We start from the raw sequence: 22265 nt of genomic DNA, 5'->3' as shown, positions 1-22265 counted from the left end.
TATGATGATAAGATGTCCACAAACATTTACTAATTTAATTCTGTCCAAAATTGCTAATTGCTAATTTTCCACAAATAAACCAACATGGAAAGGAACCAACAGGTTGTTGGCAAAGACACTTCAGCAGGTAATGAATGCAAGATGCTCCCTTTGCTTTATCTAATCTCAGTTTACCTAACGGGCATTACCTGAGCTGCCAGAAAGACAGAAATTATCTGAATATCACGCCCCACTGCAGGACTACTACGACAAGCTTTCATAAACATAACAGACTTCAATATGGAAGTAACTTATGGCTACCCATCAGTTGAGGAGCAATGTTAATTAATGATATGATCATCCTCTGCCTCCTCGGCGTGACATGACTTCTCAAAGCAGAATGGCTTTGCATAAAGTTACTATTTTGCTCAATTTTGCGGTGTGGTTCTTCCATCTTGTTGCCTATTTCATCGCAGTGGAAACGTGTACTTAATAAAAGTTTAAACTAGACAATAAAAATTTAATTGGCCGACTGTGTTACCAGATAAACGGCGATGGCAGCTCCCAGTAACCAGCCGCAGTAGACGTCAACAGGATGGTTTCTGAACTGGATGATCCTGGTTAACCCGGCAAGGATGGCCAGCATGACGAAAGAGAATACCAGGAGAGGCTTCAGCAGCTTGGCTGAGTCTGTCAGCACCGTGTTGAAGTACATCTGAAACACATGATCTACAACTGAAACTGGCAACAATTTAAAATTTCTGCGGCATGATTTTAGGTCAGCTACAAGTCTCACTCTATATGAGTGCGTATCATGAGTGTTTATTAACCACTTACTGAGATGTAGACAGCAGCAAAGGCGGCCAGAGTTGCATGCTGGGAGGGAAAAGACTTCCTATAAAGAAAGAAACCGACAAACACAGAGTGTTCTTTCTGCTAATTATCATGTTCAGACAGCTAAGGACAATGCTGAATAATTATCTGCAAGAGGGCAGTGACTTTCAAAGCAACTTGGAGGTGTGTGTGTGACTGGTGGTAACTCTGCACCAGCAGGTGTTTAATAAATGCAGTTTATGAAGGATACAAGGAGACCAACAACTCCTCTGATGTGTGTTGTGCTACTTCTTGTAGGTAGTGGTGTGGTTGTATTGGTTTACACCGGGGGTTTTCTAACTCTGTGGGGAAACTGAGACAACATCACCACTCCAAAGGTTTTCAACATGCAGCAAATATCAATACAATATACAGATAGAAGACCGTGTCAATGTTCCATTAAATGCCGAATTAGCTATTAGCAGGTCTTGTTTGCAGTGTACCCATGGATGTACAGACAACTGTCACTGGATTACTGTGATACTGAACAAAGATAATATACATATATCTATCTGTTGATCCCGGGGAAATGTAAGTAACAGTGAATGTGAAAATTTACTAACCATGTCAGTGTGCTCAAATTTGACTGAGACTCAATGACGGCAATGGAGAAATTCTTCTTCTTTTGGAAGTGCAGAATGTCAAAGCACAAATACACAGCTCCACAAATATGTTACCAAATACATGGATATACATTCATAAAGGTTCAGAGTTTCCTGTCCCGTTTCCTGAGTGTGAAGTTGTTTTTCTGACTGTGAAATCAACATGGACGCTGCTACAAAGATGTGCTGGATTAACATTATCAGAGCAATGTATATTTATACTTTATGTAATATAGACCATCCCTAGCAAAGTTTTTATTATTTGTATCTTCTTATATATTTGTATACTGTTCTGTAGACTTCTTTAAGTATGTAAACTTTATTCCTGTTTTTGCAATAAATATGTAAGGAGGGAAAACAATTCTAATTATTCCGACAGCACATGAATGCACCATCGCATTAATAACACGTGTGGTCCTCCATTTGTCCAAATTTCACTTCTCATCTTACTTCTAATAAAGCAAACGACGACTACTAATGTTACTTGTTCTTCTTCGTACATATTTAACATAGCGCTCTGTCGAGCAATTTGACCAACTGTGGAAACATGGCTGTGAAACATGGTGACGTCTATGAAGGGGGACCTGCGGTGTATGTAGATAGAAATGGCTCATTCTAAGGTAATAAAAACATAACGGTTCATTGCATAAGGTCTTTATACACCACTGAAAAGATAGCTATGGATATTATTTTGCATTTCTGTCAATAAATCCACCTAAATGTGACACACTGGACCTTTAATTCGTATACATGGTGCAAGAGACACTGGCAAGTTACGTTGGAAGACGAGCATGTATGTACAGTTAGGATACAACTGCACTGTTCACTAAAAAGATTAAACCGGTTACATTCAATAAGTTATATCTAATTAAATATGCGCAAAAATAAGGTCACAACTATATTGAGAGAAAAGCAACAGTCTGTTTAATCAAATTACACATTTGCATAAAGAAATCTCCCTGTAATAATACTGTTTACATGACAGAAAAAACTGTTGATGTTGATTATGCAGAGGACATGGAGTTTTGAGATTTAATAATATTTTAGAAGGAGCTCAGGATGCGTCCACAGAACACCTGCTGTACTCCACAGTTTCACTGTACAAACTAAGAATCTATGTGGAACAGCTCACCAGTCTGGTGAGCACAGAACATTCAGTATCACTTCTCCTCAAGCCAGCTGCTGTGTCAGAAGGTTTGACTGAAGCATCCACACTGTGTCGGTCAATAATTGTGCAGTGTGTTTTGATAAAATGTTATGTCTATGAGAGAGATCTGTATGTGTGCTTCTGCCTTATAATGTCAAAAAATTGCTTTGTACACGCTATGATAATAACAACCTACGTGGGTGACAAAATTGCACTGTGCTCCGTTGTAGCACTCAGTCCTACGTAGTATTGCAAGTAGGTCATCTAAAGCCACAATATTAGAAATATAAGAAAGACGGATGCACAGATGGATACAGATGAATGATGTGAAACCAGCCAGTCACTTTCTCCTCTGCAACTATTTATCAAATGGTAATAAATACAGTGCTACCTCATCTCTAACTGATCAAAAGCAAATGTCTGATTGATTAAGTAGATTATACCTAAAGTTCAGGAACAAGACCACGCCTCTCTCTCTCTCTCTCTCTCTCTAATCCATCCACCTGCACAAACGTATATAAGCCCGTCTAACCCCTTTCTCTCCAGTTTGTCTCAGTTCTCACATCCCTCCCACCCAAACCCTGTTTCTCTCCTCTCTCAATTATTAGCGCGGTGACCCAGTGGGCCAGTGGACAGCACTGTGTCTCACAGCATGTAGGTCCTGGGTTCAGACCTCGGTCATCCCGGGCCTTTCTGTGTGGAGTTTGCATATTCTTCCCATGTTTGCGAGGGGGCTTCAGTTTCCTCCCACCATCAAAGACACGCGTGCTAAAATTCATAACTACACTGAAGCAATTGTTCTTTTTTTACCACAGGAATCACAGGGGGATCATAAAGCAAGACGTTTATAGAGACGTGCTCCCACCCTGAGTCTCAACGGCAGGGTCCCTAGCTGCTCCGGCCACCACAACCCAAATCTACCCCCTTCATCCCTACCATCACTACCCGACCCGTCCTATCCCTCCTAAACCTTCTCGCTAACCAAATAAACTTCCCTTTTGTATCTTTCATGCAGCTTTATATTGATGAAGTTTGTGAAGCACTGGAGACAAGCTTCCTGCATTCTCGGTGCATTCATGTGGTGAAGAAGGGAATAGAAGCCACGGTTAAATAAGCTGCCGCTGTGGCTGTCTGGTCTCCTGAAGTGACATTTATAGTGAGAGGCAGAGCTGCACGTTGAGAGCAGCCTTCAGCTTCAATTTGCAATGTGACACGCAGCCGCAGTCGGATCGAGCAAACACAGTTTTCTTTTAAAGGTAGAAAGAGCAGGATTGTCCTAAAAAAAAACAAAGTATAGCCTTATACAAAAACAATCCCTCTCAATTAAGGCTGCAACTAACAATTATTTTCATTGTCGATTAATCTGTTGATGATTTTCTCATTTAATCGATTACCTGTTTGGTTTATAAAATGTCAGAAAATTGTGAAAAATGTCAGTGTTTCCCAAAGCTCAAGAAGACGTCCTTAAATGTCATTTTACTCTGATAGAGGAGGAAATAAAACAGAAACTATAAACTTCTAAGAAGCACGAATCAGATTTGTTTTCCTTTAAAAAATGACTCAAACCGATTAATCAATTATCAGAATAGTTGGCGATTAATTTAAAAATGATTAGATTTATTGTTGCAGCAGTACTCTCAATCATCACTGATGATCCACGTCCGTGATGGTGTCGCTGCCCTCTGCCTGTGTTTGCTGCTTTCAGGAAGTTTCCGTTTATTTTATTTCTTAGATTATTTGTAACACATGAAAAAATCAACTCCACATGGTGCCTAACAACTAGTCTACTAGGAGTGCAATGGAAAGGTACTATGTGTATCCATGTATTTGGATTATAGCAGAGAGCATGGCTTATACAGGAAGTTGTTAAAAATGGTGTAGTCTGCTTCATTCTCTGTATTAAATTGATTTCTACTTCCATTTACTCCTCATACATACATCTATAAGTTTTGCTACCAACAAAATAATACAACATTTTAAATGTGTACCTGAAATAATTTAATAATAACACATTATTTGTATTCAAACCCCACCTTCAAATCCAGCAAACTACTTTGAAGCAGCCCAACCTGAGGTCGCAGCTATACTGAAAGTTCTGCTGTCACTAGTTATGCTGTTCATCCAGCACCATCCACCTGTTGGCTCTGAGTCACTCTCTACTCCCTCCTATGTTGATCTTGATGATTAGTGTTTTTATTTTTTCAAAACATCTGACTTGACAGTGACTTAGGGGACCACTGGCCTGCCTCTGACTTGTCAAAGACTTTCTCCTGACTCAAGCAGTTAGCAGATACTTTTAGCTTTGGGATTATTTGTGAATACATCCTGATGTAATCAACCAAAATACGTGAAAAACGTGAACGGCCGTGTTGTCAGCAGTACACATTGTAGCACATGACCTTGATTGACATTGTGTACAGTGTTCAGCTCATATTTTCTGTTTCAGCACTTGTCCTGAGAGCAGATTTGTAACCATAACAACAGCAGAAAAATAGTGTAGGACCGAAGCCTGTGCATTAAAAACTACTCCATAAACACACATTCACAGACACCCACACACATCCTCTGACACACTCACTAGTAGGGCTGAGCATCCATCCATTATCTGTAGCTGCTTATCCGTGCAGGGTCACGGGGGGGTATACCCTGGACAGTTGCCAGTCCGTCACTGGGCACACAGAAACGAACATCCACTCACACTCACATTCACACCTAAGGGTTGATTTCAGCACGTCTTTGGACGGTGGGAGGAGAGAACCCATGCAGACACAGCGAGAACATGCAAACTCCACAGAGAAAGGCCTGGGACGACCAAGGACTGAACCCAAGACCCTCTTGCTGTAAGGTGACAGTGCTTAGGGCTGAACAGTTACCAAAATTGCACTATGACCTACTGCAGGCAGGTGCAATATTTGTTAAAGGTGAGTGTGTGCTGTCAAAATACTACTTTAATTAAGTAATGTCCTGCTGCAGAGATGTCCTGGCATACATATTCTACAGATTTAAGAAAACATCAACATTAAATATGTTTGTCAATGGAAATGAGAGTAATTATGTAAAAAAATATCATTCCCCGCAAATCGAATCGCAGTTGCAGTATCAGTCAAAATAATCGCCTTTAGATATTTTTTTCAGAATCGTTCAACCCTGTTAACTAGTCCACTCACACGAGTCAAGACTTACCTCCCAGCATTGATGAGCCCGGTGTCTTGTCCAGAGCAGATATCCTCCAGAATAAAAGCTTCATCACAGGTGGACAAGTTTATGTGGGTCAAATTGGGTTTACATACATCCAACCAGTAGGGGGTGTGTTGACCGGTAGACAGCTGGAGAATATCAGTTATCAGTGCTGTCACACACAGGCCAAATATATGGACACCTGTAAAAAACACAATACATGTAACAACAGCAAACGCGGAATTAGTAGAAGATGGGACTTTTTCTGTTTCCACCAATATTCTGTTACAGCCTGTTATTTCTGTTTCTGTGGTTTGTTTCAGTCACAGAAAACTTGCGTATAATCGCTCGTGGGTGTAATTCATGTGTCCTCCCACCTATGAAGCGTACCGCCCTGCGAATGTAGGAGTTGAAATTACAGCCTGCAGCGTTGATGTTGGCCTCAGTCTGTGTGGCTGATGACCTCCTGGACAGATAGCAGTACAGAATGGCCTCACCTATTAGAATCTACATACAGACAAAGACAAAGAAAACATAGTTGGCACTGCAGATTTATATCGCCAGATAAATCTGTCTCACTGGATGCATTAAATATTACTGCAGAATTTATTATTGCCACTTTATGACTAATATCTGAATTTGTCTTCCACATCTTATCCAGGGGTCGGGTCGCTGGGGCAGCAGCTCCCCCAGGGAACCCCAAACCTCCCTTTCTCGAGGCACATTAACCAGCTCTGACTGGGGGATCCCGAGGCGTTCCCAGGCCAGTGTGAAAATGTAATCTCTCCAACTAGTCCTGGGTCTTCCCTAAGGCCTCCTCCCAGCTGGACGTGCCTGGAACGCCATCATTACCAGATGCCGAACCACCTCACCTGGCTCTTTTTGACGCAAAAGAAGCCAGCCACCCTCCTGAGAAAAACCATTTTGGCCACTTGGCCACTTTTGACCAGTAAGGGCTTTGCTTTCTGGCTCAGCTGTCTTTTCATAACAATGGTGCGGTAAAGCGAATGCTATACAACCAACGCTGCTCTGATTCTCCGGCCAATCTCCCGCTCCACTGATCCCTCAGTCGTCAACAAGACCCCAAAGTACTTTAACTCCTTTACATGGGGTTTGAGACTCATCCCTTTCCCACAATGAGCACTTCATCATTTTCCTGCTAAGAACCAATAAACAGACCAATAAAGTTTGACAAAAAGAGCTGGAACTGGTCGGCCGTGATCAGTGACAGGGCCGATCAGTCTCACATGTTCGATTCTGTGCTGGTCACATTTACCCGCACATTCTTCTTCTTCACATTCATTTATTTTTAGGGGCATGTGCGAGTGAAATACCAGACAATATTAGCCTATTGCAGATATGTCAAGTCTGTGTATGTGTTGGCTGATGAACAACATAAAATTGCAGTACAGAAATGTAAGATATGGTTGAGGTAATTTATCAACAGTGGGATGCGCAACAAACATGATATTTGTTTACTTTATTTGTATATGTAAAACAAATTATTGTGACGTTATTATTGGCTGATATATCGTTTATATATATATATATATCGAAATTTTGGAGATTCATAAATGTCAGCCTCAAATATCCAGCACCTCTATTACCAAAATAAGCAAGCATATTGGCACAATGATGGCAATTTCCTGATACAATAATGCCAGATGTACAGAAGATGTGCACAGATACAGTAAATAATGCTTGTATAGACACTGTATCTAAAAAAAATAACATTGCAGTATTGGTTGGGCTGTAGAAGCAGTTAGTAATTAACACATTTTTTACAAAGCCCTGGAGCAAACGTTTACAAAATGAAAAATTGAATACCAGATTCTTCGACCTCTGGGAAGTCACAGAAATTCTGAACAGGGAATTTAAAATATTTCAAGGCTTTTATTCAGCTACCTACCTACCACAACATCACCTTTAAACTAAATTGAAAATAGACAAGAAGGCATTCCTGAGAGCTGAACTAGGCAATTTCAACACAATCAGGACGTCCTTGTAAATAAGAATTTGTTCTTAAGTGTCTTTCCTGAGTAGTTAAATAAGAAGAAATAATAATTAAATAAGAAAAATTTCACTCGACAACTGGCAGTTAAAAGAATTATAGTCAACATGGTTAAAATGGCTGTTAGTTTTATTACCTGATATCAATCAATGTGTTAGCCACAGGTAGATACTACACAGGTGGAGACAGAAGGGGTGGAGGTTTACTTACAGTGACGGTGGGAGCGGCAAATGCCAAGCTGAAGAGTAGAGGCAGTGGGCAGACTTCCTGTCTGGGCAGGATGTAGGGCAGAGACAGACTGCGGTCATTACAACTGTACCCAGAATGCACCGGCTGGAAAATATCTGTCAGCTCCAGGAAATAAAGACTGACAACAGAGGAGGCCAGGATAGGGAGCTGCAGTAAAGAAACAACAACACAAAATAATTAGGAAAAGTGTTCTGCTGGAGATGAACAAGAACTTAAAATAAAATAGTAAATACTATTATACTATACTTCAGATTAATTCAGTAAATGTCTAATCAAAGAACAAATAAAAAGGGTACAAAAGACATGTGATGTTCAATGCCAGTTTTTGGAGCTTGACTTCAATACTTGTTGCTACTGACACATTTTGGGCGGCACTGAAAAGGTCCCGAGGTTTCATAGCCAGCCCAAAAGGCCCACTAGACACCAGCATTGGCGAAGAAAAGAAACACCTTTTCAAAGCTGAGCATTAAAAACAGTAAATACAGGTAAACAAGAACATTGTTAAACTTCCAGTAAGGCAGGGTAAAGTTAGGGCTAGGTGCAGTTCGAATTAGGTTATTTTGACCGTTTTCCTGCCAAAATTAGTTTGAAAGTTTTCCCTCCTACTAATCATTTGTTTTTTGTAAAGGTAGCAAGCCGTTTCAACAGTTTTTACACCACCACAGACAAAAACATCAACAGAGCACCTGTGATATAACAGTAGATTTTAAGGGGCGCTTATACCTGCAAACAACTCTGTTAGGTGTAGCTAGAAAATTTCTAATTTGCTCAACAGGATGTTGCCTTGGTGCAGCTGAGGAGGGGTGAACAAGTGTCAACCAATATGGCTAACCAATATTTTTACTACTTCTACTACTAAGTACTTGGTTAGGCACCAAAACTACTTGGTCAGGATTAGGCACCAAAACTATTTGGTTAGGATTAGGCACCAAAACTATTTGGTGAGGTTTAGGCACCAAAACTACTTGGTGAGGTTTAGGCACCAAAACTACTTGGTGAGGTTTAGGCACCAAAACTACTTGGTGTGGTTTAGGCACCAAAACTATTTGGTGTGGTTTAGGCACCAAAACTATTTGGTGAGGTTTAGGCACCAAAACTATTTGGTGTGGTTTAGGCACCAAAACTACTTGGTGAGGTTTAGGCACCAAAACTACTTGGTGAGGTTTAGGCACCAAAACTATTTGGTGTGGTTTAGGCACCAAAACTACTTGGTGAGGTTTAGGCACCAAAACTACTTGGTGAGGTTTAGGCACCAAAACTACTTGGTGAGGTTTAGATACCAAAACTATTTGGTGAGGTTTAGGCACCAAAACTATTTGGTGAGGTTTAGGCACCAAAACTATTTGGTGAGGTTTAGGCACCAAAACTATTTGGTGAGGTTTAGGCACCAAAACTACTTGGTGAGGTTTAGGCACCAAAACTATTTGGTGTGGTTTAGGCACCAAAACTACTTGGTGAGGTTTAGGCACCAAAACTATTTGGTGAGGTTTAGGCACCAAAACTACTTGGTGAGGTTTAGGCACCAAAACTACTTGGTGAGGTTTAGCCAAAACTATTTGGTGAGGTTTAGGCACCAAAACTATTTGGTGAGGTTTAGGCACCAAAACTATTTGGTGAGGTTTAGGCACCAAAACTATTTGGTGAGGTTTAGCCAAAACTATTTGGTGAGGTTTAGGCACCAAAACTATTTGGTGAGGTTTAGGCACCAAAACTACTTGGTGAGGTTTAGCCAAAACTATTTGGTGAGGTTTAGGCACCAAAACTACTTGGTGAGGTTTAGGCACCAAAACTATTTGGTGAGGTTTAGGCACCAAAACTATTTGGTGAGGTTTAGGCACCAAAACTATTTGGTGAGGTTTAGGCACCAAAACTATTTGGTTTTAATTCAATTATAAAGTAAAATTTCTGGTTCCAGCTGCTTAATTGTGAGGATTTGCTGCTTTGGTTTATGTAGTATTATTATACATTGAATATCGTTTTATATACATTTTTTAAACTATTTTATGACATTTTATAGACTGAGCAATTAAAAATTAAAATATTGCAACATCAATCAATAGAGAAAATAATCGTTAGAGGCAGCCCTAACTGGTGGCATTAAAAGCACAATGATTGCTTGATCATTACCAAATTCTTCCCTAGACCCCTGCACAGATGCATCATGACAATTCTGAATGGCTTTACCTAAATGTGGATGTTTCTGGAGATAGAGGCTGCATCATGCCTTGCTTCCCTGCTGTTCAAATGATCAACTACACAATCTGCCTATTTGCCTGAGGCGCCCACATTCCTGATTGCAATAGTTATGTCATATTGACTGTGAAATGCTCTCGTTTTCTACTGCCTGCAAGTCAGGATTACCCACCATGGTGCCTATAATTTTCTTGTGATCCCTAGCATTACACATTTACAAATTCTTACCTCTTGACAGCCTGACAACACCAAATTATTAAAAGTCAGTATGCCTGAGAGTTTAACAAATTCACAAAGTAAAGATGTAAATGTGATTTGGCAATGTCATAACATTGAATAAGAATCTACAGCCAAGCTAGAGAGGCTGTGCTTAAATCAATATTCTTTAGTTAAATGCTAACGCCAACATTAGCAACATTATTGATTATTAATCGAGTAATCAATTACTTGTCAACTATTAAATTAATTGCCAAATATTTGGATACTCAATTAATAGGGTTTTTTTGTTGATCCTAGCTTCTTAAATGTGAATATTTTCTGATTTCTCTCCTCCTTAGTGACAGTAAACTAAATATCTTTGGGTTGTGGACAAAACAAGACATTTAAGGACGCCATCTTGGGCTTTGGGAAACACTGATCGACATTTTTCACCATTTTCTGACATTTTATAGGCCAAACAACTAATCGATTAATTGAGAAAATAACCAACAGATAGCCTTAACGACAATGAAAATAATCATTATTTTCAGCCCTAGTCAGCATGACAAAATGCTTACACTGACAAATGCTAGCCTGCTGACGTCAAGCAGGTATAAAATACCATGTTCATCTTAATTTAGTGAGTTAGCATGCCAACATTGACTAATTAGCACCAAACACAAGGGCTAAGGCTTATGTTATTTGTTTTGCAGGTATTTTGTCATGAATCAAAGTGTTGGACAAATATAAATTCTGACCTGATATATATAATGCTATATGAAACATTAGGGAATCACCCAAATTATTACTAATTATCCTGTGGGAAACATGAATGTCTGTACCAAATGTCAAAGCAATCAAATCAATTGCTGTTGACACCAAGCGACCAACCAACATTATGCCATCCATGGAGCCATGTGCGTGGCCTACACTGGATTCATTTATTATTATTAACATTACATTTAAAGCATTCTGCATCTATACTATTTCTTCTTTTCTATCCTTCAAAATCCTTGCATTTAATCTAGATTTAGATTAATAGGCAAGTACAATGGTACTTTTTTTATATTTCTTTGTATTATTTTGATGATTCCCTGCATGCAGGAATGATATCTGTATTTATTCCCGGTGGGGAATAAAGTGTAGGAGGGTTTACAAAACAATTTCATGGCTATCAGTCAATAGTACCTGCAGTAATGCCTGCTTCCTGCCCTAAGGTGCTGTTCACCCACCTACAAGAATTTCAATACTCAGCCTTTGAAAGCTCTGAGGGAACACTTCATGCTTTCACTCATTTCTTCATGGAAATAGCAAATAAAAAAATAAATCTATCTAGACAGCATATCACATTACTACCATGTGAAACCTCAAGATGCCAATGACCCATGCTGGTCATACTGGTCAGTGGCCAGCAACTACAACACATTTTGGCCACTACAACCTAGAGTGTCCAGTGTCCAACATTAACGGTGGTGCTAATTAAATTAGTTGTGGAGGGTTGTCCTTGTATCAGCTACATCACTATATGAACCTTTATTACAGCTGAATGTTATTTCATTCTAGATTGTCAAAGCTTTCAGTTCAACAGTCTTGATGAGGTCCAGCAGCCTCCAGACATATCAATTACATTTCTACGTAAGTACACAGCTCCTATATGTGCAGGTCACTATTAAACCTTATGAAGTTGATTTAGTTGGTTTATCAGTGAATTTAACGGTGTAAGGCAATACAGCAATCGCACTTGGGTGCAGATGAAACAACCGTACCGAGACCCAGCTGAAGAGATGGACTCGGCTCGTTTCAGGTGTCAACGCGGCCCGACCACGATCCGACCAAATTGCAGAAAGCACTGCGCCTTCTTTGGAGGTAACAGGCTCTCATAGTCAGTGCAGATCTTTAATTACACTGATAACTGCCTCATGTGCAGACAAATCTAGAGACAAATACATTGTGTGCCTAGGCAGAGTGTGACAGGGTCACAGGGATTTTTTATTATGTAATTAGGGGTGATGAAATGGCTAAACATGACTCATTAGTGATAGCAAAATACTTAGCAGTATGCAGTAATCTTAGCAGTAATAAATTCAGCCTGCCACGGCAGGTGCACATAAGCAGGGCTCCAGAGTACGCCCAATTTGGTTCAACGTGCGCCCAAAAGCCTGTCGAGTGTGCGACTACATTTTTGTTTTGGCCTCACAGGTACACCTAACATTTCACAGGACAATTTTGTGTCAGTCGCATCTCTGTCTATGTGTGTGTTTTCCCCAAAACTCACTCGTGGAAGAAGGTGAAAAAAGCAAGAGAAGGGGCGCTATATTTTGTACTCATGCGGTGACTCGCCGCTGATACCTATGGTGTTGGCAGCGCACGTAATCTCGCATTTACACTTGTGTTGTGTCGCTCTACAGATACACCGCCAAAACGCTAGTTGGCGGTGGGGTTTCTATGTTCGTCTGGTGAGCCGGCTAACCGGTTTAGCCCACCACTAACTCGAATGGAGGTAAAATAATAATTGTGCAGCTCTTCTAGACTTTCCACATGTTATCGACCGAATGGATCCAATTCTGATGGGTTGTGATACTCAAAAGAAGGTATCCACCGTTTTACAGCCGCTAGTTTGGCTGAAAGTAAAACTGGCTTCAAAGCATGGAGAACTTCCTGGTAGCTTGGAGGAAATGCGTAGCGTATATGGTATAGTTTGGTTTTTGAATCTAAAGCTTCCTGCTTTTCCCCGCTCCACAATTTCTGTCCAAAGAATAGGTGACCTTGGTTATATTTACTGATTCTGGTTCACTTGCAAAAAGGGCAGTTTGAAAGTGTACCTCACAAAACATTGTATTTCATCCGGACCAAGGCAAGTGAACTAGTGGACTTTCCCTGTCTGAATGGGCCTGAAAGTGTCTTGAAAACAGCCCTTGGGACAGATCCTAACAGGAAGAACTGTTGTGAGTAGGGAGGAGGACCTCTGTAGAGATTAGCAGTTTCTTTAACAGAGGAGACAATAATATTTACAAATCTCGTCCAATAAATCAAAGCCTACTTACTGCCTATGTCTTGGTTCAAATTAGGATAAAGAGTCCCATTTAGTTCAGATAAGAATATGGACAGCAAACCTCAGTATCATGTTTCAGCTTTTCAGAAAGAGCACAGAAAGATAAGAAGCAATTTCTGAAAAAATAAATTGAAAACTGAAAGCTAGTGGAAAGCTAATTGGGGCAGCACTTCTGCGCTGTATTTCACAGCTTCTGTTCATTTCATGCCAAACAGATGTGTGCACCAACACGCCAACTGAAGAGCATTAATTAATCCAGCAGACAGCCCCCAGTGTTATCAAGGTCATTGATGAGACACAAAGCCCTTTCAGTCTTGATGAATTACCATGTTACCGAATCATTTTTTTTTGCCTCTTAATATCAAATAAGAAAGAAAATAATAGTTCTGTATCCATACAAATAAAGCTTATGAGCACTGAACATTAACATTTTGTCAACATCATTAGGTTGCTCTGTAAATTGTAAGGCCCCTGTCATTAATGGGGGGAGAGGAGATGAGGCATTTGTGTTTACTTCAGTATTTTCTTTTCTCTTCTACTTCTACTCTGCCACATCTCAGAAGGCGATATTCTACTTTTTACTTCACTATTTACACACAAAACATATGAAGAGTTTATAAAAATAGGATGTTTTGTTTTAAATTAAACTACTCAACAGTTTATACAAGTACAGCTAGTACAGTTTTTTGACAGAAATGTAATTGGCAACTATTTAGATTTTCATGTAAAAACATTTTGTGGTTCCAGCTTCACAAATGTGAGGATTTGTTTCTTTTCCTTTTTATCATTTTAATGTATTTTTAATAAGTTTGAGGTTTGGTCACTTTGGACTCTGGGCAACTGTGACAACATTTCTCACTATTTTCAAAATGTTTTCGATCGATTAATGGAGAAAATAATTAGCAGATTAATGCATAATGAATGTCTGATAGTACAAAATAGTTCAACCTCAACAAACTACAGCAGTAAAATCTTAATGCATGAGTAATAATAATCTAATCATACAGCCTAACATGGAATAGTGTAACAGTCACAGGGGACATTATTATTTCTGCATTGAGTACTTTTAGTTTTAATACTTTAGTACATTTTCCTGATTATCCTTACATACTTTTACTGCATTTACATTTTAGTACTGCTAACTGTTCTGTAATCAGCTAGCTCTGAACCGGGGGTCCAAAGCTTCTATACTAATGTTAGAGGCGTAAACACCAACACCAACTCCTGGAGGACCAACTTCCAGTCCAGGCAGAATAACAATAGGACGGCTAGCTGCACGGCTAACTAAGTAGCTAGAGCAGCTGCTGATAGCAGAAGTTAGGGGCTAAAGTCCCTGGTAACATAGAAACATCAAAAGTGAAGGCAAAGCAGCCTTCACTTTTCAGGCAAAGCTAATTTTCTCTATCAAATCTGATCCAGTTTTGAAAAAAATGATGTGTTTTTGAACATTAACGCATGTAAATCTTTTCTAGTAAAAACCCTAAATACAAATATGGACCTGAAAATGGATGTTCTACAGCACCTATAAATGATATTTTAGGACTATTGGTCTGTCACCAACTGTACAGTTATTGAGCCATACCTTTAAACAGAGCATGTCGAAGTACATGGGATTTACTGTTTTTGTTTTTGATCGTGGTATTGAGATTTGTGGAATATCAGTGGTATTGATATCGACTGCTAAATTTCTGGTATTGTGACATCCCTAGTTAGAATTCAAGACTGAACTGACCGGCAGGAGCAAGGCAATAACGTCACAGTGGTGCAATTGCATTCATTTTTTTTAATATATTCATTTAGCTGACGCTTTTATCCAAAGCGACTTACAATTGCTATACATGTCAGAGGTTGGAGCAACTAAGGGGGGGATTGAACCTGTGTCTCTCACACCAAAGGTATAGTCTTATCCATTGCTCCATCGCCACCTTCACGTTTCAATGGTGCTGCAACTGTTTAGCTTAAAACAAAACAAAAAAAAAAGCAGATCAGCGCCGTAGTGCATTTGCGCAGCACATCCTCTCGCTCGTCTCTCTCTCTCTCTCTCATAAACACCGCAGCACAAATCTGTGCAACACAACGCTGGCAATGTCAGAGACCCAGCTTTAAAAAAGTTATTAGTAATGTGTAATGGTTGAAAGTACATCAAGAAACATCTGGCTCTTGAAGCAGCCTACAGAACATTCTCCTGAGTTATTGCCTAAAACCTATAAGCACTTTTGAAAAATAACCTACAGAAGTAGTCTGAAAGGGGTCTGTTGCTTTACTGTTCTGAATAGACATTACATTGTTGGTGTACAGTTGTGGTTATAGTACTTGCTTTTAATGTGCTTTTGTTTTATATAGTTCCAAAGCAAAAATCTTTTTTAAATAGTTAAAAGTTTTAAAGTTTGTTCATACTGGCGTTCATTCTGAATAGTAAAACCTCGTTCCCTTAATGGTAATGTTAGGCTGTGTGTTGGAGATATGTAATTCACTTGAAAGATATTTAATTAGTTAAATGGTTTAATTAGAGTTATGGGGTGACAAAAATAATCGTGACTAGTCGACTAATCGAATATATAATTGCCAGATTAGTCGACTACAAAAATAGTCATTAGTTGCAGACCTATAGGAGTGTGCCTCTTCACTGGTCTCACGATTCGATTACGATTATCAGGTTGACAATTTATTAGATTCCTCGATGCATCCCGTGAAGGGTGGGAATTTCTAGGCACCTCATTACAATTACGAGTGCTACGATGCAATTGTAAAACGAACAGGATAAATTTATTATTTTTCTCCCTGTTTGACTACTCGGTACTTTTAAAGCAAAGTACTTGTAACAATCCAAACAAGAAGGTAGTAATAAAATGCAGATATTTAATGTTACTTCATATAAGCTAACATAGCATTATTACATTATTACAGCGTTATTACTGACCTCTGCTGCTGCTAGTTTTATTTATTCGGATGGGGGTTGAACTTCGCACTTTACAATGTTCCAGCCAAACCACGTTCACGCCACCTCAGTATATCTGTCCCTTTTTTGTCTCGTCTAGTGTAGTTACACGTTTGTTTGTTTCTTGTCTTGTAAGTTGGTTATTGTGATCTTGTATTGAGCACCATGGGCCTTGAGAAACGGCATTTGGTTCATTTTGTACCTGATATGTGGATGAGTGACGACAAATGAAATTGAACTAGCAGCCATAAAGCATATGAGACATAGGAGACGTTAGCTAGCGCTAACTGCCTTCACTTTTCCAGTAGTTGAAAACAACGGACAGACCTTAATAAACGGAAACGCTGTGAGCTAACATTACCCTGTAAATTTACAGCCAGACTGAAACATAGCGCTCATCTTTTCCTCTACTCCACTCGCTTCACCGTCACCTAATGCTGCCTGTCGCGTAGCTGTCCTTTGAAGAATGATAAGAGGACGCTAGCTAAGCACTACCATGCTGCACAGAGTGCGGGTTAAAATCATTAACGATAGTTGCGCTATTGATTTTATTGTTCATGTGTAACATTTAGTAGCGGCAGTCATTCATTCAACAACTGTCCGTCCGTCCGGAGCTGCACTTATGCATTTCCGAGTTCCGCCTTAACCTCACTTAACCTCTAGAAAATCGATTATTGACATTTGTGAATCGATTCATCATCACCCAAGTCCACATCGCGATGCATCTAAAAATCAATTATTTTCCACACCCTTAATTCATGAACTTCCAAATCCCCCAGGTGTACTAGGCTACATGATGCATTTCTGAATGAATGCATCGTGAGGATACTATTAAGGACATCTGAACCAAAGCCTTAGTGGCCACAGTGCACACTGAGGAAACCAAGCTGCAGTAGGGATGTTTTTCTCCTCTTAAAGTCTCCAGCCCTGAACGCAGATATAAAAATACACCCCATTCAGAGGACCATGTTGCCTAGCAGCCAGTTAGTGGGTAGGATGGTGTGACAGTGTGTGAGATAGAAAATGTAGGAGACACAGAGCAGCTCTGTCAGGGAGAGAAAGAAGAAACGAGCAATACTTCTAACCCAAAGCAAAGAAGATTAAGCTTTCACCCAACAACACTAATAAATACTGATGTGCAATGTGGTGTTCTGGCCTGGGTTTGGAAAAAAAGAGGCCAAGCTGAAACTATCCTCAATCATGAGCTCTCACTGTTTCTCTCTCAAATTTCAAGAAATGCACAATATCAGCAACAGGCTTTTCCCTCATTAGTCAATAATCCATAATTCAGTGCGCCGAACGCATCATAAACAGCACTGCCTATAGCATCATATACAGCACTGCCTATAGCTTGGTGGGCTCGTGGTTGGATCATATTGTGTCTCCGGTGCGGTAGACCCCCCGGCACATTTTGTCATCAGAAAAAGTGTGTAATCATGTGGTGGGTGAATAAAATTTCAAAAATTCAGACACAAAAAATATATACAATGAATGCATTGTTGCAGTACATGTGAATTGTCCTCTATCATGTAGGTTATTGCTTGGCAGCTTCCATATGTTGCTGAACAATGGTAGGGGAAACACTGGTCTCCATTTGAAGATCGGTTTTGAAAAGTGCATGCAGCATTGAAGGCAGGGAAACACTCCATCACCCACCAACACATCAGACTAACATCACAATATGTATAATGCAGCTGAGAGATATAGACTAAAGAACTGGCTTGCACGACTCTGTATGTGACAGCTCAGATAGTCTGTCATTTAAATATCTAAAGTGACAGCAAAGTAGCAACCAGTTACAGCTGCACCTGTCACAAGGACACATCGGTTTTCTGTATTTTCAATGGGCATCAGTAGTAGTAAAGTTAAGGATCCAGTCGTTTTGGAGCTTGACCTATATATTGAGGAATAGAAATCAGGATAGGCCTATTTTCTGCTACGTCACTTTCACCAAACTTTATGGAAATGCAATACAAAATCAAATACCATCATTTATATATATTAAATAAATCTAGGTCACCTGGTAATTCAGTTATTTGTAAGTATGTAAAGTTACTGCCTGTATTTATTATCACGGTATGATCTGTAAGTAAATATTTTAGTACACAGTAGACTCATTTCAACACCAAATCTTGCACCTGATGATGCAAGCAGGGAGGGAACAGTACCAAGCAAGACTCAATACAGTCCCAAGACTTTTAATCATTTAAATCTCTGAAAGCAGGAATACAGAAGTCAGACCAGCAAAACGTGACCGTGTTGGTACTTTAGGTAACACAGTATAATAGATAAATATTAAAATATAAATATAAAATATAATAAATATTGACATAGTATCCACAAATAATGTCATTATTTTGAGACACTAACTCATTATTTTGAACTACTAACTCATAATGTTGAGATAGTAAGTCATCATTTTGAGATATCAACTTATTTTGAAATAGTATGTCAGTATTTTGTGATCCTAACTCATTATTTTAAGATCGAAATGTATTATTCTAATGTCCTAACCCCTTATTTTGAGATACTAACTCGGATAGTAAGGCGTCATTTTGAGATACCAGTTTATTATTTTGAGATAGTAAGTCAATATTTTGAGATTGAAAGGTATTATTCTGAGATACTAACTCATCATTTTGAGATAGAAAGGTATTATTTTGAGATACCAATTTATTATTTTGAAATCGTAAAGCATCATTTTGAGATGCTAACTCATTATTTTGAGATAGTATGGCATCATTTTGAGATACCAATTTATTATTTTGATAGGAAGGCATTATTTTGAGATAGTAACTCAATATTTTGAGATACCAACTTATTATTTTGTGATAGTAAGGCATGTTTTTGAGATAGTAGATCATTATTTTGAGATAGCAGATCATTATTTTGAGATAGTAACTCAATATTTTGAGATACCAACTTATTATTTTGTGATAGTAAGGCATGTTTTTGAGATAGTAGGCATTATTTTGAGATAGTAGATCATTATTTTGAGATAGTAACTTATTATTTTGTGATAGTAAGGCATGTTTTTGAGATAGTAGGCATTATTTTGAGATAGTAGATCATTATTTTGAGATAGTAACTTATTATTTTGTGATAGTAAGGCATGTTTTTGAGATAGTAGGCATTATTTTGAGATAGTAGATCATTATTTTGAGATAGTAGATCATTATTTTGAGATAGTAAGTCAATATTTTGAGATACTAACTTATTATTTTGTGATAGTAAGGAATGTTTTTGAGATAGTAGATCATTATTTTGAGATAGTAGGCATTATTTTGAGATAGTAGATCATTATTTTGAGATAGTAAGGCATTATTTTGAGATAGTAAGGAATGTTTTTGAGATAGTAGATCATTATTTTGAGATAGTAGGCATTATTTTGAGATAGTAGATCATTATTTTGAGATAGTAAGGCATTATTTTGAGATACTAACTTATTATTTTGAGATAACAGATCATTATTTTGAGATAGTAAGGCATTATTTTGAGATACTAACTTATTATTTTGAGATACTAACTTATTATTTTGAGATAACAGATATGCATTACAGTGGCAGAAATAGACTTGCATAGAAAGAAGTGCACATTGTCCAGCCTTCAGGAAGGCTGTTCTGCATTGTGGGGGCATATAAACTAAATGCAGCATCACTGTAGGCTTTAGTCCTGGGGCAACAAACAATTACTGTGACACAGTCAGCAGACAAGCTAAACTCTGGCCATTCATTTCTTAAAATGGATGAATACATGGATATTGTGTTTAAGTTTGGTATGAAATTGAAGTACACGCTTGTGTCTGGATAGTTGTTTTCATTCAGTCTGTAAACACCATGGTTTTCTTCCCTTCCCTATCAAGGTGTTTTTGACTGATCATGCATGAACGATGAGGGGCTTGATATATATTGGACAAGCTGCTTTTCTTTTGCATCTTGCCCCACATAATTTGCATACACAAGGAATCACAAGAGTCTAGTGCAGACTGCAGTGTCACCGGCTACAAAAAAGAACAGGGTAAACAGGGATGAGGAGGTGAATACAGATTCTCCAGATCCTGTCTAGCTCATTGTCATGTGGCATCTCAATAGCATTATTTGCTTAGTTCAAACATCCACAGTGATAACTTTAACCTGATTCTGGTATGTTTGCTTGTTTCCTTAGACTGCAGGCCACAAGGAGTTCACAGCTAACATGTTCCTGATAAAAGAGCTGCCAGACACCTGACCATCATATTGTCAAGGGTGGATTTTAAACATTCAGTCCACCCAATGGCCAGTCTGTCAACTAGCCAGTCAACCAACTGAACCATTATCAAGCACACAGCAGCCTGCAAACATGTCACAATTATTTCAGATAGAGAGATAGATATTTCACCTCTACAAAATAAAAGCACGGCAGCAGGGTGACGCTGTCCTTGGTCTCATTCCCGCCTTTCAGCCGCTCCTTGGCACGAGACATCACGAGCGGCCGGTGTTCTCTCCCGGTACCGGGAGACAGGGAGCTGTACTTGATTCCCGTCGTAATTTTGGCGGAATTCCGGCCGAGTCCGGTGCCCCCCACCCCCGCCCCGAGAAGAGCCCTTAGCGGCGGACCTCCATCGTCGCCCGGCGAGGTGAGCTTGATGTGCCGTTGACTGTTAATGTGATTTGTCCGTTGGCGCCCCTAAAATGCGGTTTTTGCGGGGCTTCAAAAAATTGTGCCAGCGCAGGACTGGTTCTGTGTGCCCGAAAACAGTCCACGCTGTGTGCTGACATTAAAAAACGTCGAGCTAAAATCCTTAAAAACGTGTGTTCAGAGAGGAGGATTTCCTCCGCTCACCTCCGGGAACCTTATCAATGCTCGTCCGCTCACTCACTTCTCTCCTCCGGCTCCGCTGCGGCAGGTGACAGCCGTCAAGGTAGCCATTACAACCAACAACACTTCCTGTCACGATTTTCAAAATAAAACTTATCAGAACTTCTGTTTCCTGTTCAGTCAATAATGAACATTTTAAACAACATTTGTGCAAACATTAGTGATTAGTGAGATTTTAATTTGATGGTAGAAGACTGTGTGACGAACTTGTGTAAGTGTTAGGATCCTTTACTAAAAGTACGTCACTGTAAAAAATACGTAAAAGTAAGTAAGTAAGTAAAAGTGCTGAATGAAAAATGTTACTTAAGTAAAAGTACTAATACCTCACTGTAAGAAAGGGCTGGCGATATGGCCAATAACGTTACCAGGATAAAACACTTCATATCATTTGATATCGATAATTATCAGGATGAATATCAAATCGTTATTTCTTTCAAGATTAAAGGCTGATTTTTGCTCTTTAATAAAAGTTGAAAAAAACAGATGGTTATTTGTGGTTTTAAAATTTTCTCTATGGCAACACTTGATGCCAACCAGTTGATCACTGTTTGGCATCAAAATCTGAGGCAGAACATTCAAGACTATTATGATAAAATGTTTTTTCAACAAATAGGCCTATGCATGAGTAAAAGTAAAATTATTATTAGTACAGGCTTTTACTGTTGTAATTGTTGAAGTGAAGGATATATATACTATATCCGGTCTGTTATGACTAACTTTCGCTAACTTGACGCACATCAGCAGGTGCAGGAGGAGCAGAACATTAAGACGACGTCTCACTCTTCGCCTTTTTCTCCATACATCAGTTTTATATGGCGAGTTTTTAAGATACAGCGTTTTTAATTGTAATTGAGAACATTATTTTGCTGACAAATCTTTCACAATGTGGTCCTGAAGAAGTGGGACAATTTGGAAAGAAAGGGTAAGAAAAGAAATAAAAGAAATAAATTCCATTTGATTTGGAGGTGACTACAGGTGTCATTTACACT

At 39.1% G+C, this 22265-nt stretch overlaps 1 protein-coding gene across 2 annotated transcripts in view; it reads right to left on the bottom strand.

Moving 5' to 3' along the window:
* The window catches only part of LOC119902610 (2-lysophosphatidate phosphatase PLPPR4-like), a 45097-nt gene extending 23622 nt beyond the window's left edge, over positions 1 to 21475 (bottom strand). Inside the window, exons 1-6 of one of the 2 annotated variants that reach the window (XM_038718930.1) lie at positions 20797 to 21475; positions 8000 to 8185; positions 6156 to 6285; positions 5785 to 5980; positions 817 to 874; positions 521 to 694 (exon numbers count right to left, since the gene is read on the bottom strand). In XM_038718930.1, coding sequence (XP_038574858.1) covers positions 521 to 694; positions 817 to 874; positions 5785 to 5980; positions 6156 to 6285; positions 8000 to 8185; positions 20797 to 20880 — 828 coding nt within the window. In that variant the 5' untranslated portion in view covers positions 20881 to 21475. The remainder of the gene's footprint in view (positions 1 to 520; positions 695 to 816; positions 875 to 5784; positions 5981 to 6155; positions 6286 to 7999; positions 8186 to 20796) is intronic. The other variant, XM_038718932.1, reaches the window with a different exon arrangement.
* Positions 21476 to 22265: the final 790 nt, after the last annotated feature.

The sequence above is a fragment of the Micropterus salmoides genome, unplaced genomic scaffold (assembly GCF_014851395.1).
Source record: "Micropterus salmoides isolate LMB-PRFRI ecotype aquatic unplaced genomic scaffold, ASM1485139v1 Ms_hic_scaffold_14, whole genome shotgun sequence".
Taxonomy (NCBI): Eukaryota; Metazoa; Chordata; class Actinopteri; order Centrarchiformes; family Centrarchidae; genus Micropterus; species Micropterus salmoides.
This window is presented reverse-complemented; position numbering and strand designations above follow the sequence as displayed.